Source organism: Leucoraja erinacea, chromosome 28, assembly GCF_028641065.1.
Source record: "Leucoraja erinacea ecotype New England chromosome 28, Leri_hhj_1, whole genome shotgun sequence".
Taxonomy (NCBI): domain Eukaryota; kingdom Metazoa; phylum Chordata; class Chondrichthyes; order Rajiformes; family Rajidae; genus Leucoraja; species Leucoraja erinaceus.
The window spans coordinates 3,583,354-3,601,967 of NC_073404.1; the positions used below are offsets into that span (position 1 = coordinate 3,583,354).

At 46.2% G+C, this 18,614-nt stretch overlaps 1 protein-coding gene across 1 annotated transcript in view; it reads left to right on the top strand.

Moving 5' to 3' along the window:
- Positions 1-18,614, top strand: part of vps53 (VPS53 subunit of GARP complex) — a 338,695-nt gene that overhangs the window by 234,374 nt on the left and 85,707 nt on the right. Inside the window, exons 16-17 of the mRNA XM_055657535.1 lie at positions 5,618-5,700; positions 16,375-16,453. Coding sequence (XP_055513510.1) covers positions 5,618-5,700; positions 16,375-16,453 — 162 coding nt within the window. The remainder of the gene's footprint in view (positions 1-5,617; positions 5,701-16,374; positions 16,454-18,614) is intronic.

The window sequence follows — 18,614 nt, forward strand, 5'->3', positions numbered from 1 at the left end:
ATTGGGATCCAGACATCATGGACAACTGGCCTCAGTTCCCCGCTCACATCTGGTAGTGTTCTCTGTCTGAACCAGGGGCTGTGGAGTGTTTTTGAAAGTGGGGGGGGGCTAAGCGGCCATTGATCACTGGCCTTGGGGGTACCCAGCGAGGGGGTGGAGCAACCGAGTGGGGGGATGGTATCCCTCCCATGGTAGGGACTTTTGAAATTTGATGTATTAAAATCGATTTCAATGTTTTTTGTTTGAAGTATTTTTAAGGTAACTTTTCAAGAGATAACTTTTTCCACACAAAGGGTCGTGGGCGTATGGAACAAGCTGCCAGAGGAGGTAGTTGAAGCAGGGACTATCCCAACATTTAAGAAACAGTTAGACTGATACATGGATAGGACAGGTTTGGAGGGATATGGTCCAAAAGGAGGTAGTGTGGCTGGGACATGTTGGCGAGTGTGGGCAAGTTGGGCCGAAGGGCCTGTTTTCACACTGTATCAAAATCTCCAACATGGCAACCTAGATTTCACATGCGGTGGGCATTTTTGCATAAGTTTTATGATCATTGAATGGAAATAGATCACCCATCAGGTAAAAATGGCAAATTATAACAGCCGAGAAATAAGATGTAGAAACAAGGAACAGCATATGCAGTTTTACAAAACAAAACAATGTGCTGGAGTAACTTGGCGGGTCAGGCAGCATCCCTGGAGGAATGAATAGGAGACACTTCGGGTCGGGACCATTCTTCAGAAGTAATCAAGCATAATCATGATTAGCTTGTATAATCAAATGCTGCAGTTATTTTGGTGGTAGCAAGATCCTGCACACAGTGTCAATTAATTTTTAGCAATTAGAACTGTTGGCAGTGAAAAGCTTTGTTTTGCATGTTATCCTAACAGATCAGATATAACATGTATAAATACAATCAGGCCAATCTGAGGTAGAATTGGTAGAACAAATGGGAAGATACTGAGTGCAGAAGATAGTATTGTAGCGCATCAGTTCCATAGACATAGAGTCCAATGTCTGCAATGGGGTAGAGGTGAATCAATCAGTACCCTAGCGTATAGTTCAGAAGCCTGATTACAGAGGGGGAGAAGCTGTTCCTGAGTCTGGTGGTGCGCGCTTTCAAGCTTCTGTATTTTCTGCCGGACGGGAGCGGGAAGAAGAAAGAATGAAGCCTTTGACTGTGTTGGCTGCTTTTCCGGGGCAGCGTGAATTGTGATTGTATTGGATGATAGTAAGTCCTTCTGGGAAGAGACGCCAGGCGTGGATCTACTGGAGGATCAGACTGGCTGTTATGTGAATGGTTAATTTAGTTTAGTTTAGAGATACAGCGCGGAAATAGGCCCTTCGGCCCATCGAGCCTGCGCCGACCAGCGATCCCCGCACATTAACACTATCCTAGGAACAATTTACATATACACCAAGCCAATTAACCAACAAACCTGTATGTCTTGTGGGAGAAAACCGAAGATCTGGGCGAAAACCCAGGCGGTCATGGGGACAGCGTACAAACTCCGTAAAGACAGCACCCGTAGTCGGGATGGAACCCTGGACTCCTGCCCTGCAAGCTCTGTAAGGCAGTAACTCCACCGATACATCACCATGCCGACCAATGCGCAATTTCTTCTTTATGTTACCACTGACAAGAATACAGCCCCCTCCCGGGTGTGACTGTGGCTCCTGCCAAGGTGGGATCAATATAGACAACATTTTCCATTTTATGGAATTTGTTCCCACAAAATTTCTCCCTATGATCGTGTGGGTTTACTCCGGGCGTTCCGGTTTTCTCCCACACTCCAGAGACTTGCGGGTTTGTAGGTTAATGCATGGAAGTGATCGCTGGTCAGCAAGGACTCAGTGGGCTGAAGGGCCTGCTTTCACGCTGTATCTCCAAAGCAAAGTAAAGGTATAGATTCGGCTAGACCAAATTGAACAGCAGCAGGTTAAAGGGGCTGAATGGCGTAGTCCTGCTCCAGTATTCACACTAAGAAAGGGTTTAAAGTATTGCTACAACTTTTTATTTCAGTTCTGTGACAATCATTTACTTAAAAAATGTAATATAAAGATTTCAAACCATGATTTACTGATTGGGTTAACCCACCATATGGATTTTTCCAGCAGTTCAGGAAATAACCCATCTATTGTTAAAAGATGATATCTTGATAATTTAGTCAATATGTCCCGTCCATTGAGATGCCTGTGTTTTGTTACAGCATTACAAACTACATCTTAATTCAGTCATAAATTGTTATGAGAAGGTAGAAATGATGATGTGTGTGTGGGAGTGCAATTGTTTCATGTATCTGTTCCACGCCTGGGGAATAACTGAGACCACATTTCAATTGTCTAGCATGGTATGAATCTTCTTGCATTACAGTAACTAGTTTAATTGTACCAAAGAGAAAAAGCTTAAAGGGCCTGTTCCACTGATGTGATATTTTCGGCGACTTGCCGGTACCCGTCATAGTCGCAGCAGGTCGCTGAAAAATTTCAAAATGTTTTTCAGATAAAGGTACGACTCTTTGGGCGACTACTCACGACCATACAAGCGTCACGTGTCGACATGTCACGGGGTGACGCCTGTATGGCAGTGAGTATTTGATATTTCCACCCTGAGTGTAACATTTGATATCGTCTAACAATGAGGTGAGTGGGGCAAATTTCAAAGATGTGCAGGTCTGGTGATTTTTACACAGAGGGCAGAGTTTCGTGAATGTGTTGCCGGGGGTGGTAGAAACAGATACAATAGTGGCATTTAAGAGAATTTTGGATAGGCACATGGATATGGAGGGATATGGATTATGTGAGGGCAGATACGAGTTGGTCTTGGCATCATGTTGGCACAGACATTGTGGGCCGAAGGGCCTGATTCTGTGCCGTACTGTTCTATAGACAGACACATGGTTGGACAGGCTAGATGCAGGAAGATTGTTCCCGATGTTGGGGAAGTCCAGAACAAGGGGTCACAGTTTAAGGATAAGAGGGAAGTCTTTTAGGACCGAGATGAGAAAAACATTTTTCACCCAGAGAGCGGTGAATCTCTGGAATTCTCTACCACAGAAAGTAGTTGAGGCCGGTTCATTGGCTATATTTAAGAGGGAGTTAGATGTGGCCCTTGTGGCTAAGGGGATCAGGGGGTATGGGGGGAAGGCAGGTCCGGGATACTGAGTTGGATGATCAGCCATGATCATATTGAATGGCGGTGCAGGCTCGAAGGGCCGAATGGCCTACTCCTGCACCTATTTTCTATGTTTCTATGACACAAAATGCTGGACTTACTCCAGCATTTTGTATCTATCTTCGGTTTAAACCAGCGTCTGCAGTTCATTCCGACACTGTACTGTTCTATGTTCTATGCACTAAGCGAGAGATAGGTCAAAGTTTGTGGTGAAATGTTAGCAGGTCAATGTTAAAATGAGGGACAGAGCATAACCTCATTAACAATCAACTGCATTGAAGCAGGTAAAGCTGTAGATAGAAATATTTTCAGTGTATTTTCTTATCCATCTGCCAGCTAAATATGTTTGGCAAATAAAACAGTGTTTACCGCCTTCCAAAACCAGATTCCACGATGATTCAATGAATCGTTACGATTCAAGAATACTTTATTGTCACGTGTACCTAGGTACAGTGGAATTCTTTGTACAGTGAAATTCAATGCACAAAGTTCGCAAAGAGTCGCTGCGTATCGGGCGCCAACAAAGATACAGAGCACTCATTCTAGTCCCCGATGATCCCTCTTTGTATCCACTGGCTGGAAAAGGTCATTGAGAGCCATAAAGCACGGAAGCAGGCCCTGTGGCCCAACTCGTCCGACCATGCCAACCAAGATGCTCAAGAAGGAACTGCGGATGCTGGAGAATCGAAGGTAGACAAAATTGCTGGAGGAACTCAGCGGGTGCGGCAGCATCTATGGAGCGAAGGAGATAGGCAACGTTTCGGGACGAAACGTTGCCTATCTCCTTCGCTCCATAGATGCTGCCGCACCCGCTGAGTTCCTCCAGCAATTTTGCCTACCAACCAAGATGCCCCGTTTGCCCATATCCCTCTAAACCTTTCCAATCCATGTACCTGTCCAAGTGGCTTTTAAATGCTTTTATAGTACCAGCCTCAACTACCTTTGTTGGCAGCCGGTTCCATACATCCACCGCCCTCCTTGTGACAAAGTTGCTGCTCAGGTTCCCATTAAATCTTTCCCCTGTCGCCTCGAACCTATGTCCTCTGGTTCTTGATTCCCTTGCCCTGGGTAAAAAGACTCTGTACATTCAGCTCATGCTCAGATTCCCCTCGTGATTTTATACATCTCTATAAGATCACCCCTCAGCCTCCTGTGCTCCAAGGACTAAAGTCCTAGCCTGCCCAACCTCTCCCTGTGGCTCAGGCCCTCGAGTCCCGTCAACATCCTTGTAAACGATGGAGGATGCGGGCGTTTGTGGGAATGTGGTGTAAACTGTGCTGAAACATTTGGTTCTGTCCTTAGTTCCTCAGCGTCATTCGTACAAATGATGGACACTGAAGAAGGTCCATCTGTCCTGAGGAGTTCTTCCTGAGGAGACTGAAGAAGGTCCATCTGTCTCCTCAGATCCTGGTGAACTTCTACCGCTGCACCATCGAGAGCATCCTTACCAACTGTATCACAGTATGGTATGGCAACTGCTCTGTCTCTGACCGGAAGGCATTGCAGAGGGTGGTGAAAATTGCCCAACGCATCACCGGTTCCTCGCTCCCCTCCATTGAGTCTGTCCAAAGCAAGCGTTGTCTGCGGAGGGCGCTCAGCATCGCCAAGGACTGCTCTCACCCCAACCATGGACTGTTTACCCTCCTACCATCCGGGAGGCGCTACAGGTCTCTCCGTTGCCGGACTAGCAGGTCGAGGAACAGCTTCTTCCCGGCGGCTGTCACTCTACTCAACAACGTACCTCGGTGACTGCCAATCACCACCCCCCCCGGACACTTATTATTATTTATTCAAATCATTTGCTATGTCGCTCTTCCAGGGAGATGCTAAATGCATTTCGTTGTCTCTGTACTGTACACTGACAATGACAATTAAAATTGAATCTGAATCTGAATCTGAACAAATCACATCATTGTTGGCAGCTAAAACATCCTTGAGAGTCAAAGGACGGAGGATGTCAAGCGTGGAAGTGAACATAGATGTTTAGTTTAGGTTAGAGATGCAGCACGGAAACAGGCCTCTCGGCCCACCGAGTCCGCGCTGACAAGCAATCCCCACTCATTAACACTATCCTACACACACTAGGGACAGTTTTTTACATTAATACCAAGCCAATTAACCTACAAACCCATACGTCGTTGGAGTGTGGGAGGAAACCGAAGATCTCGGAGAAAACCCACGCAAGTCATGGGGAGAAGGTACAAACTCCGTACAGACAGCACACGTGGTCAGGATCGAACCCAGGTCTCTGGCGCTGTAAGGCAGTCGCTCTACCGCTACGCCACCGTGCCACCGTTGAGAAAAGAGAAAACAAATCAAGTGTAAATGCAATCTAATTGAATTGATGTTTCATCACATACTTGGAACTATCGTTTTGCCACTTCTCTATTCCAGTTTGTTTTGTTAATTTGGTGTAATTTGCATTTATAATTTGTCTAATAGCTTGAAGAGAAACTCAAGGAGAAGGTGGATGTGAGTCTAGCAGAACGCATCAACCTGATATCAGAAATGGACACCTTTAGCACGTGAGTACAAACGCCTCTTTATGTCACCCTCTCCATTTAAAAAAGAAATAGTTCGAAGCAGCTATCTTAGTCCAAATCTTAATGTTAAAACAAATGAAGGTGGTGCAGCGATAGAGTTGTTGCCTCACAGCGCCATCGACCCGGGTTCAATCCTGACTACGGGTGCTGTCAAGTACAGAGTTTGTACATTCTCCCTGTGACCGCGTAGGTTTTCTCCGGGTGCTCCAGATTCCACCCACACTCCAAAGATGTACACGTTTGTTGGTTAATTGGCTTTTGGTAAAATTATAAATTGTCCCGAGTGTGTGTAGGATAGTGTTAGTGTACGGGGTGATCGCTGGTCGGTGGGCTGAAGGGCCCCTTCCCAAGCTGTATCTCTGCTAAATCTAAGGATTTATGAGGATGTAAAGTCTAAAGCAGCAAACGTACCCTGGGCGTACATTAGCAACGTGTTTAAGAACACATGAGGCTTTGATGCCTTTTTCTTCTTCTGGAGGAATAGCAAATGGAGTTTGAGACAGATAAGTTCAAGGTGTTGCATTTTAGTAAGTCAAACCAGGGCCGGGCCTTCACAGTAAATGCCAGGACTCTGGCGAATGGGGTGGAGCAGAGGGATCTAAGAGTTCAGGTAATGTGTAGGAGTGACTAGTGGGGTGCCTGCCGCAAGGATCAGTGCTGGGACCCCCATTTATTTACAATATATATTAACTATTTAGACAAGGGAATTAAATGTAACATCTCCAAGTGTGCAGATGACACAAAGCTGGGTGATAAAGTGAGCTGTGAGAAGGATGCTATGAGGGTGACTTGGATAAGTTGGGTGAGTGGGCAGAGGTAGTATAATGTGGATCAATGTGGGGTTATCCACTTTGGTGGCAAGAACAGGAAGGCAGATTATTATCTGAATGTTGTCAGATTAGGAAAAGGTGGGGTACAACGAGACCTGGGTGTCCTTGTACATCAGTCACTGAAAGTAAGCATGCACGTACAGCAGGCAGTGAAGAAAACTAATGGCATGTTGGCCTTCATTGCGAGAGGATTTGAGTTTAGGAGCAAGGAGGTCCTTGTGCAGTTGTACAGGGCCCTGAGTTGTACAGGGCCCTGAGACCACACCTGGAGTATTGTGTGCACTTTGGCCTCCTAATTTGAGGAAGGACATTATTGCTATTGTGGGAGTGCAGTGTAGGTTCACAAGGTTAATTCCCGGGATGGCGGGACTGACATATGATGAAAGAATAGGTTGACTGGACTTGTATTCCCTGGAATTTAGAAGGATGAGAGGGTATCTTATATATAGAAACATATAACATATGTGAAGGAAGCGATGTGTGTGTGTGTGTGTGTGTGTGTATCTGTGTGTGTGTGTGTGTGTGTGTATCTGTGTGTGTGTGTGTGTGTGTGTGCGTGTGCGTGTGCGTGTGCGTTCCACTCTGACAGTCGCCGTTCCAGTCGCCGGTTTTTCAGCGGCCTGCTATGATTTGACAGTCGGCTGAAAAATCGCCGAAGTGGGACAGGGCCATTAGGCTTTTGGGGTCATCGAGTCCACTCCGCAATTCAATCATGGCTGATCTATCCTTCCCCCTCAATCTATTCTTCTGTCTTGTCCCCATTACTGTTGACACCCTTACTAATCAAGAATACTCAATACCCTGAATGATGAAGAGGGGTCTCGACCCGAAATGTCACCTATTCCTTTGCTCCATAGATGCTGCCTCATCCACTGAGTTTCTCCAGCATTTTTGTCCACCCCTGAATGATGACGGTCAATGTACCAAAAGCCTTCTTTACCACACTATCTACCTGTGACACTACTTTCAAGGAACTATGCACCTGTACTCCTAAGATAGACACAAAATGCTGGAGTAACTCAGCGAGCCAGGCAGCATCTCTGGAGAGAAGGAATGGGTGACGTTTCAGGTTGAGACTGCCTGTTCCACTGATTTTGTATCTATCCGGTTTAAATCAGCATCTGCAGTTCCTTCCATAGAAACACAGAAAATAGGTGCAGGAGCAGGCCATTCGGCCCTTCGAGCCAGCACCGCCATTCAATATGATCACGCCTGATCATCCAAAAGTGTGTGTGCGTGGTCGGTCAATCCAGCTCGCTCTTAAAGGTCGAAGACACTCGCGTATTAGGTCGCCGCAGTGGGACAGCCCCTTTAAACTGTGACCCCTGGTTCTGGACTGCCCCAACATGGGGAATATTTTTCCTGTATCTAGCCTGTCCAATCCCTTAAGAATGTTATATGTTTCTATATATGAGATGGAGCACCTATGGAGCAAAGGAATAGGTGACATTTCGGGTCGAGACCCGTCTTCATCATTCAGGGTATTGAGTATTCTTGATTAGCAAGGGTGTCAACAGTAATGGGGACAAGACAGAAGAATGGATTGAGAGGGAAGGATAGATCAGCCATGATTGAATTGCGGAGTGGACTCGATGACCCCAAAAGCCTAATGGCCCTGTCCCACCGGCGATTTTTCAGGCGACTGTCAAATCGTAGCCAATGTGATACAGACACACACCACGATGAACAAGGTTGGCACTGTAATTAAGACGGTGAAAGCACAGTTTAGGGGAAGGGTCACTTAAGTCCTTTAAAAGAGGGGGGAGAAAGAAGAAGAAGGGGGAGACGGGGTGCGGAGAAGGAGTGGAGACAACTTTTAAGAAGGCAGAGATACACGGCTGTGAAGCTCGACGGACATTAACATTTCCGGTCGGCTATCCTTGGTTCTGAAATCTACTGTTTACGATTTTTTTACCCCAATGAGCCAATGAAATTCACCAGTCAGCACCAGCGACAACCTACGACAACCTATGACCTCCTGGCGACCCACTACCACTGCACCTACATCACGAGAATTCTCACTACGCTCCATGGCGTAAAGATTTTGGTCGCCACTAATATTTCAACATGTTGAAAAATTAGCGGCGACCAGAATGAAGCCGTGACTAGTTACGAAAATGCGGGAACTAACCTCATCTATTGCATCCGCTGCTCTAGCTGTCAGCTGCTCTACATCGGTGAGACCAGGCTTGGCGATCGCTTTGCCCAACACCTCCGCTCGGTTCGCAATAACCAACCTGATCTCCCAGTGGCTCAGCACTTCAACTCCCCCTCCCATTCCGAATCCCACCTTTCTGTCCTGGGCCTCCTCCATGGCCAGAGTGAGTCCCACCATAAATTGGAGGAGCAGCACCTCATATTTTGCTTGGGTAGTTTACACCCCAGCGGTATGAACATTGACTTCTCCAATTTTAGGTAGTCCTTGCTTTCTCCTTCTTTCCCCTCCCCTTCCCAGCTCACTGTCTCCACCTCTTGCTTTCTTCTTCCCGCCCGTCGCTCCATAGATGCTGCCTCACCTGCTGGGTTTCTCCAGCATAGTCTCTTGTAGTGGCCTAAAAAGTCTCGTAGGTGGGACAGGCCCATAATTCTGCTCATGTGACGTAAACATGAGGGTAGAAGCTGGGATGTTGTTACAGTTGTACAACACGTTGGTGGGGCTACATTAGGAGTATTGTGTTCAGTTTTAGTCACCCTGCTATTGGAAGGATGTCGTTAAGCTGGAAATAATGCAGAGGAGATTTACAAGGATGTAATGGCCTGATCTGTAGGGAGAGAGTGGGGCAGGTTAACACTTGGATGTTGGATGCTGAGCGTTCAAATAGGAGGCTTATAAAATCATGAGGGGAATATATCTTTCTTTTCCACTCCTTTTATTCTTTTACCCAGGGTGAATGCACAAACTGTTACCCAAAGTGGGGGAATCGAGAACTAGAAGATGTAGGTTTAAGGTGAGAGAGGAAAGATTTAATAGGAAGCTGAGGGGCAACTTTTTCACTCAGAGGGTGGTGGGTCTTTGAACGAGCTGCCAGATGAGGTAATTGAGGCAGGTACTATAACGTCATTAACAGTAATTTGAACAGGTACATCGATAGTAAATGTTTAGAGGGATATGGACCAAACATGGGCAAGTGGGACCAGCGTTGAGAAAAGAATAGCCCCTCTTTAAGAATAAGGAGTAAGCTATTTAGAATGGAGACGAGGAAACACTTTTTCTCACAGAAAGTGGTGAGTCTGTGGAATTCTTCTGTTCAGAGGGCGGTGGAGGCAGGTTCACTGGATGCTTTCAAGAGAGAGCTAGATAGGGCTCTTGAAAATAGCGGAGTCAGGGGATATGGGGAGAAGGCAGGAACGGGGTACTGATTGGGGATGATCAGTCATGATCACATTGAATGGGGGTGCTGGCTCGAAGGGCCGAATGGCCTACTCTTGCACCTATTTTCTATCGTCTATTGTCTTGTCAATAACGTGAGTACCAGCCTAGAGAATGAGATAGAAAGTTAGTAAACTTGGGTGGTGATGAGCATGGAGACCAAGCTAGAGGTTTAGACATCCATGGGAATCAAAGGAAATATTAAGAGAGTTGAAGGTTTTCAATTAGAATTTGAGGAAATACAATGAATGGACATGTTTGGTTTGGAGGCACAGCACTGAAACAGTCCTTTCAGCCCACCGAGTCCATGCCAACCATCGATCACCTGCTCACACTAGTTCTAAGTTATCCCACTTTTGCATTGCACTGTTGCCTCACCGACGGGTACAACACACTGGAGACCAAATTTACAGACGGCAATTAACTAACAACTCCGCACGTCTGTGGGATGTGGGAGCATCCGGAGAAATCTCACACGGTCACAGGGAGAACGTGCAAACTGCACACACAGAAGCAACCGAGGTTATGATCAAACCCGGGTCTCTGGTGCTATGAGGCAATAGCTCTACCAGCTGTGACTGGTATAAGTAAAAATAAATTGGAGCGCAGGAGAATGAGGGGTGGTCTGATAGAGGTATTCAAAATTATGAATACTCTAGATTGGGTAAATAGATCACTTTTGCCAAGAGTAGAGGAATCAAGAACCAGAGGATAGAGGTTTAAGCTGAGGGGGGAAAGATTTAATAGGAACAGAGGACAGTGGAGGCCAAATCACTGGATGGATTTAAGAGAGAGTTAGATAGAGCTCTAGGGGCTAGTGGAATCAGGGGATATGGGGAGAAGGCAGGCACGGGTTATTGATCGCAATGAATGGCGGTGCTGGCTCGAAGGGCCGAATGTCCTCCTCCTGCATCTATTTTCTATGTTTCTATGTTTCTAGGAACCTGAGGGATAACTTTTAAATACAAACGGTGGTGGGTGTATGGAACAAGCTGCCAGAGGAGGTAGTTGAGGCAGGGACTATCATAACATTTAAGAGACAATTGGACAGGTACATAGACAGGACAGGTTTAAAGGGATGTGGCTAGTGTAGGTGGGACTAGTGTAGGTGGGGCATGTTAGTCGGTGTGGGCAAGTGGGTCGTAGGGCCTGTTTCCATGCTGGATGAAGGTATGAAATTGCTTGCATGTTCTTGATGGTTACTTTCTGCTCAAGGTGAGCTTATTTTTACAGCAACTGGAATCTAATCCTAGTCTGCCCCTTGTTATTTATAACTGAAAAGGACTGTACTGAAATTGTATTGGAGCCAGACAAGTAGCTGAAGTTTGCTGATGACAGCTTATTGGTATTTGTGATTGAAGGCCCTGCCCTTTAGCTTGATAGAACGGCGTTCCTCATTTTGATGGGGTGGGGCTTTTGCTTGTTTTCAGTGCACAATTTAGCACCGGCCAAAAAATATTCAGATTCCCATTACTCACTGTTGTTGTCTCACAACATTGATACTGGTCCACCACCGATGTTCCGGCAACTGGTGGTCCCTTTAATCCGGACAAAATCACGAGACCGCACTTAATAATCCCCCCGGAGTTCTCCAGAAACATTAGTGCCTAGGCCGTGTGATCTCGACCTCATCCGGATTTCCACGACCGATCAGCGGGTCGAATTTGCCCCCAGCGGCTGGGGCTCTGGAACTACAACCCAGCCGCAGCCGGCAGATCCATTCCCATAGCCGAGGGCCCGTATCTCGGCCCCTCCCCAACCCAATTACCAGTGGGTAGGAAGGAACTGCAGATGCTGGTTTAAACTGAAGATAGACACAAAATGCTGGAGTAACTCAGCGGGCCAGGCAGCATCTCTGGAGAGAAGGAATGGGTGACGTTTCAGGTCGAGACCCTTCTTCAGACTGATCCTGAAAGGCTCTGGAACCAAGGGCACGGAAAATCGGCGGTGGACCTGTACTTAATTATCTCCGCTCTGTCTTTCTCCCCAGTAATAAGATAAAATGCTCCTCTAACAAAATCATGCCATTGTGTAATGTGTTCCTTTGTGGCTGTCCTTCTGGAGAAGTCTCATTCTTTATGCTCAAGCCATAACATATTTCAGTCCAGGATGGAAAGTCCATGGATTACTGTAAGATGGTGTAAAGCCACAACTATTTCTTGCCCAGCTCCATCAGTTGATCTGCCCTGAAAGACCCAGTGCCAAAATATTTAAATTGTTTGGAGTTTATGAGGTATAGTTAATTTTGCTCACTGCTGATCTTTAGGGAGTAAATCAAATGGCACCAAACTAATGAGAGATCTCTTCTCAGCCAAATAGTTTTGGTCACTGATGTCTCCCTTCGACAGAAGGGTGGTATGCTGTTGTTGTATTTAAAGCTGGAAAATACAATGCTCGATTTAATTAGCCAAGAACGAGTGATACTTAAATTATACCCAGACAAAATATAGTTATAGACATGAATAAAACATGCTGTAAACTTAAGCCCTACTGAAGGTTGACACAAAGTGCTGGAGTAACTCAGCAGGACAGGCAGCATCTCTGGAGAGAAGGAATGGGTGACATTTTGTGTGGAGACCCTTCTTCAGAGAGTCAGGGGAGAGGGAGACATAGAGATATGGAAGGGCAAGGTGTGAAAAGGGGAGATCAAAGGGGAGGAGGTTCAAGGAAGATATTGAATGGATCATTGTTAGCTGAGGGGAAGGCATCCAGTAAAATGTTATCAAGATGGCAGTGAAACTAGTCGGAGAGCTAGGATAGGGGAGAGATGGAGAGAGAGAGAAAGCAAGGGTTACTTGAAGTTAGAGAAGTCAATATTCATTCCGCTGGGCTGTGACCTACTGAAGATATGAAGTGTTCATTGTTCCTGCCTGTTTTAGATCGTGCAAACTCAAGCCTTAGCATTTCACTTTATGGCGCTGGCTGTGATGTAATTGGTTTTTGCACTCAATATAATTCTATAAAAGGAGGCCATTCAGCCCATTGTGTCAGCATTGGCAGCACCGTATCTGGTAAAGCTACTGCCACACAGCACCGTATCTCAACCCCAAACATTGCTTCAAGACTAACTGTCTAGTCCAGTGGCCCTAGCAAACATCTACTCCAGTTTAAATACATCTACTGCCACTATTTTTACTTTATCTCTTCTTGTCACTTTCTGTATTTTTATTTTGCTTATTTAATCATGGCATGTGGACATTCAAGTGACAAATGTAATTAAAGGGCCAAAAGCGGGTGGGTGGGACTATCATAGATGAGGTATCTTGGTCGGCATGGGCAAGTTGGGCCGAAGGGCCTGTTTCCGTGCTGTTTGACTCTATAGCTCTCTATGACTGGAAATATATGGGGTCAATCAGCATGGAAACAGGCCCAATTGGTCAATGCCAATCAGGTGGTATAACTGAGGTAGCCCCATATGCCTGCATTTGGCCCGTATCCCTCTAAACACTTCCTATTCATGTACCTGTCCAAATGTCTTTTAAACATCACCATTGTACCCCAGAGTGGTGGGTATATGGAACGAGCTGCCGGAGGAGATAGTTGAGGTTGAGGCAGGTACTATCACAGCATTTAAAAGACATTTGGACAGGTGCATGGATGGGAAAGGGTTAGAGGCATAGGGGGCAAATACAGGCAGGTGGAGACTAGTGGAGATGGGACATCTTGATCTTTGGACACGCTAGAGGCAGGAAACATGTTCCCGATGTTGGGGAAGTCCAGAACCAGGGGCCACAGTTTAAGAATAAGGAGGACGCCATTTAGAACGGAGACGAGGAAACACTTTTTTCTCACAGAGAGTGGTGAGAGTGTGGAATTCTCTACCTCAGAGGGCGGTGGAGGCAGGTTCTCTGGATGCTTTCAAAAGAGAGCTAGATAGGGCTCTTAAAAATAGCAGAGTCAGGGGATATGGGGAGAAGGCAGGAACGGGGTACTGATTGGGGATGATCAGCCATGATCACATTGAATGGCGGTGCTGCCTCGAAGGGCCGAATGGCCTACTCCTGCAGCTATTGTCTATTGATCGTCATGGGCAAGTTGGGCCGTAAGGCCTGTTTCCGTGTTGTATGACTCTATGATCTTCCCCTTCTCCTTCCTACGTCAGCTCCTATATATATATATACGCACTAGTCTCCGGGTGAAGACATTTCCCTCAGGTCTCTTTTAAATCTTTCTCCTCACATCTTAAACCTACGCCCTCTAGTTCTGTATACTGTTGTGTTCAACCATGTCCGCTCCATTACTCTCACCCCACCCAACTCTGAATCCTCCTCCTCTTCCATCCAGCCACCACATGCAGAGTCGTATGTGGGAATGTTAGTTCCGTGGTCTCTCTCTGATGGAACGAACTGTGCTGCCCTTCATTGCTGCAGCTTCTTGAAATCATGGAGCTCATCTTAAAAATGGAAATTGTTGTCAAACATAACATTAACCATCTAACATGTAACTAGAGGTTCCTCTGAAATGAAAAATTAGCATTCATAAACACTATAGATCTAAAGCTGAAATGTTTAGTTTAGTTTAATTTATTGTCAGTTGAAAGACAATACATGATTACAATCAAGCCGGCCACAGTATACAGATACAGGATAAAGCACAAGCTAAAGTCTGATTAAAGATAGACAAGGGTCTCCAATGAGGTAGATGGTGGATCAGGACATCTCTAGTTGGTGATGGGACGGTTCAGTTGCCCAATAACAATGGTGGAGAAACTGTCCCTGAATCTGGAGGTGTGCGTTTTCACACTTCTGTACCTCTTGCCTGATGGCAGAGGGGAGAAGAGGGAGTGACCGGGGGTGAGACTAGCCTTTGATTTTGCTGGTGGCTTTGCTGAGGTAGTGTAAGGTGTAGTGGAATCTATGGAGAGGATGTTGGTTTGTGTGATGGTCTCGGCTGCATCCACAATTTCTCGCGGTCTTGGATGGAGCTGTTCCCAAACCAAGCTCTGATTCATCCCGATAAAATGCTTTCCACGGCGCATCTGTGGAAGTTGGTGAGAGATGTTGGGAACATAATAATAATAATAATAATAATAATTTTATTTATAGAGCACTTTAAAAACAAACATAGCTGCAACAAATTACTACTACAAATTTATTATCATTTGAGCCCCAGTGAGACTCTAACGAAATGTTGTTTCCACAGCCATACAAACAAAGACACTGTCTTACAGACATACACATAATTAAATTCACACAAACATCCATCACAGTGAAGTCACTGTGATGGAAGGCAAGTCTTTTCTCTCCCCTGTTCTCCGTGTCTCTCCCGATGTCCAAGCCCCAGGCGGGCGATGATGAGTCCCACGGCCATTTTAGGCCGCGCGGGGCGATTTACGGCCCCGCTCCCGGTCTGAAAGTCACAATGTTGGAGCCCCCGGCGGGCGCTGGAATGTCCCACGGCCATGAAGCCGTGCCGGGCGATGTACGTCCCGCTCCGGGTAATTCCAACCCCGCGACACGGGCTGGAGAAGTCGCGTTGCGGGTGCTCCGGGAAGCGGTCTCTCTCTCTCTCCTCCCAGACCCGCGAGCTCCCGATGTCGCGGTCCACCGGACCTGCGGCTGCGTTGCTGGAGCCTCCGAGCCCCAGGAGTCGAGTCGCAGCAGCGAGTCACCGCCGCTCCCCACGCTCCGAGGCCGGCCACCCCCGACGATGGTGAGTCCGCAGATCCGCAGCTCCGCAGTCTCCCGAGCCCCCGGGTCGTTCAGGCTGGAGGCCTCTCCACGGTGCTAGGCCCCAACGACAGCCGAGACCCGACAGGGAAAAAGTCGGGTCTCCCGGACAGGGAAGAGATTTAAAACAAAGTGCTGTACATCACTAATCATTGACAAAAAAAAAGTTAATACACACCAAAAATAACAATCAAAAGAAATAGTAGGAAAAGACGTAAAATGAAGAAACATCAAAAACACCACAAACAGAAGCAAAGCCTCAGGCATGGTCAAAAGCCAGGGAGTACAAATGTGTTTTAACACTGGATTTGAAGATGGACAGGGAGGGGCCTGTCTGATGTGCAACGGCAGGGTGTTCCAGAGTGCCGGAGCAGCAACAGAGAAGGCTCTATCCCCTCTGAGCCTCCGACTAGACCTCGGTACCTCCAGGAGCAGCTGACCAGCTGACCTGAGGGACCGGGCAGGAGCGTATGGGTGGAGCAGCTCAGAGAGGTAAGGCGGGGCGAGCCCATTCAGAGATGCTGAACTTCCGAAGCCTTCTAAGGAAGTAGAGGTGTTGTATTCCCCAAAGAGTTGTCTGAAGAAGGGTCTCGACCTGATACGTCACCTATACCTTTTGTCCAGAGATTCTGCCTGACCCGCTGAGTTACTCCAGCGATTTGCATCTATCTTCGATGTAAACCAGCATCTGCAGTTCCTTCTCACACATATATTAAATAAATGGCGCGTTTTTGTATTTTATGTATTGCTGTATCGTGTTAAATGTTTTTTCTTCCTTGCTTTGCAGAGTGATTTCCAATAGTATCCAGCTCTTGGTTCAGGACTTGGACGCAGCCTGTGACCCGGCATTGACTGCTATGAGTAAAGTAGGTGCAAACTCCTGATTCACCGGCTCCCAGAATTGATTTGCTGACTGCTGTTCAATAGCTGAGGATGATAGTTCTATGAAAAAAAGACACAACGTGCTGGAGTAGGTCAGCAGGTCAGGCAGCATCTCCGGTGGGAGCAGTCCGAGGAAGGGTCCCGACCCGAAACGTCACCCATCCGAAGGGCCTGTTTCCATGCTGTATCTCTAAACTAAACTAAACTAAACCCGCTGAGTTACTCCAGCACTTTGTATCTATCCCTGAAGGACACGGATTGGTGACCTTTCAGAACCAACCCGAAATGTTGCCTATCCATGTCCTCCAGAAATGTTGCCTGACTTACTGAGTCACTCCAGCACTTTGTGTCTGTTTTTGAACAGCATCTGCAGTTCCTTGTAGTTCCACGATAATTCTATTCCCTGTGTGGATATCCACTAATACCGTGTGTCAGAAGGAACTGCAGGTGCTGGTTTACAGCAAAGAGACACAAAATGCTGTGGTAACTCAGCGGGACAGGCAGCATCTCTGGAGACAAGGAATAGGTGATATTTCGGGTCAAGACCCTTCTTCAGACTGAGAGTCAGGGAAGAGGGAAACTAGTGGTATGAACAGGGTCAAGGAACAAATGAATAAAAAGTATGAAAAGAACAAATCAAAGCCAGCCAGATGATCAAGAAAAGGTCGAGCTCACAATGGTTCATTGTTGGCTGTGGAAAAGGTGATAGCAAGGGGATACGTACAGTGAAACTAAGCAGAACGACAGTGCAACTAGTATGATGACGAGTGCGGGAGGGACGGAGAGAGAGGGGATGCAAGGGTTACTTGAAATTAAATAAATCAATATTCCTACGGCTGGGTTGTAAACTGCCCCGGCCCCTCCCTTGTTGTCCCGCTAGCTCCACTGTTCGCATCCATATATCCCTGCGTCATCACCTCCTCCACAGCCAACAATGGACCATTGTGGGCTCCACCTTTCCTTGGTCATTGGTGCCGGCTCTGATTGGCCGCCGAGAACTAAGAGTGTCCAGGCTGGTAAAGCTACTGCCACACAGCACCAGACATCTGGGTTCGATCCTGACTACGGATGCTGTCTGAGTGGAGTTTGCACGTTCTCCCTGTGACTGCGTGGGTTTCCTCAGGATGCTCCGATTCCCTCCCACATCCTAAAGACCGTGGGTTTGTAATTTAATTGTCCTCTGTAAGAATTGTTGTTTGTGCTTTTTTAAATTTTAATATGTTTTTATTAATTAAAAAAAATGTTTTTATGATACTTGACTGTAAGGAAAATTAATTTTGTTGTCTCTAATATGAGACAATGACAATAAATTGAATACAATACAAGAATACAATTGCCCCCTGGGAATGGATGAGAAAGTGGGATAACACAGAACTAGTGTGAACATAGAAAATAGGTCAATTCGGCCCTTCGTGCCAGCATCGCCATTCAATATGATGATGGCTGATCCTCCAAAATCAGTACCCTGTTCCTGCTTTATCCCCATATCTCTTGATTAAGAGCTAAATCTAACAGGTGATCGATGGTCAGAGTGGACTGTGGGCCGAAGGACCAGTTTCCATGCTATATTTCTAAACTAAACTAAATCACAAGAGCTTTTTTAAAAAAAATGTGACATTATATTTGATGAGTTAATTTTGAAATGTGATTGAACAAGTTATTTTAGTTGTTCTGGTGCATTTGACAGTGGAGACACTGTGGCATAGCGAGTGCTTCCCCCAAATAATCTGACCATCATAACTATCTCAAACTTACTGTTCACTTTATTAAAATAAATTGTTCTATTTAGCAAGTTGAAATGTTTTGATGATTAATCGTGTACATAAATGCAAATATTATTCTGAGTAATTGCTTACAAATACAATAGTGACACTCATTAAGCTAGCGTTGAAGTGATTTCTAGTTTAGTTTAGTTTATTGTCACGTGTACCAAGGTACAGTGAAAAGCTTTTGTTGCGTGCTAACCAGTCAACAGAAAGTCTATACATGATTGCAATCGATCCGTTCACAGTGTACAGATACAGGATAAAGGGAATAGCGTTTAGTGCAAGATAAAGTCTTGTAAAATCCAATTAGAGAAAGTCCGAGAGTCTCCAGTGAGGTAGATGTGAGTCTAGTTGCTCCCTGGTTGTTGATAGGATGGTT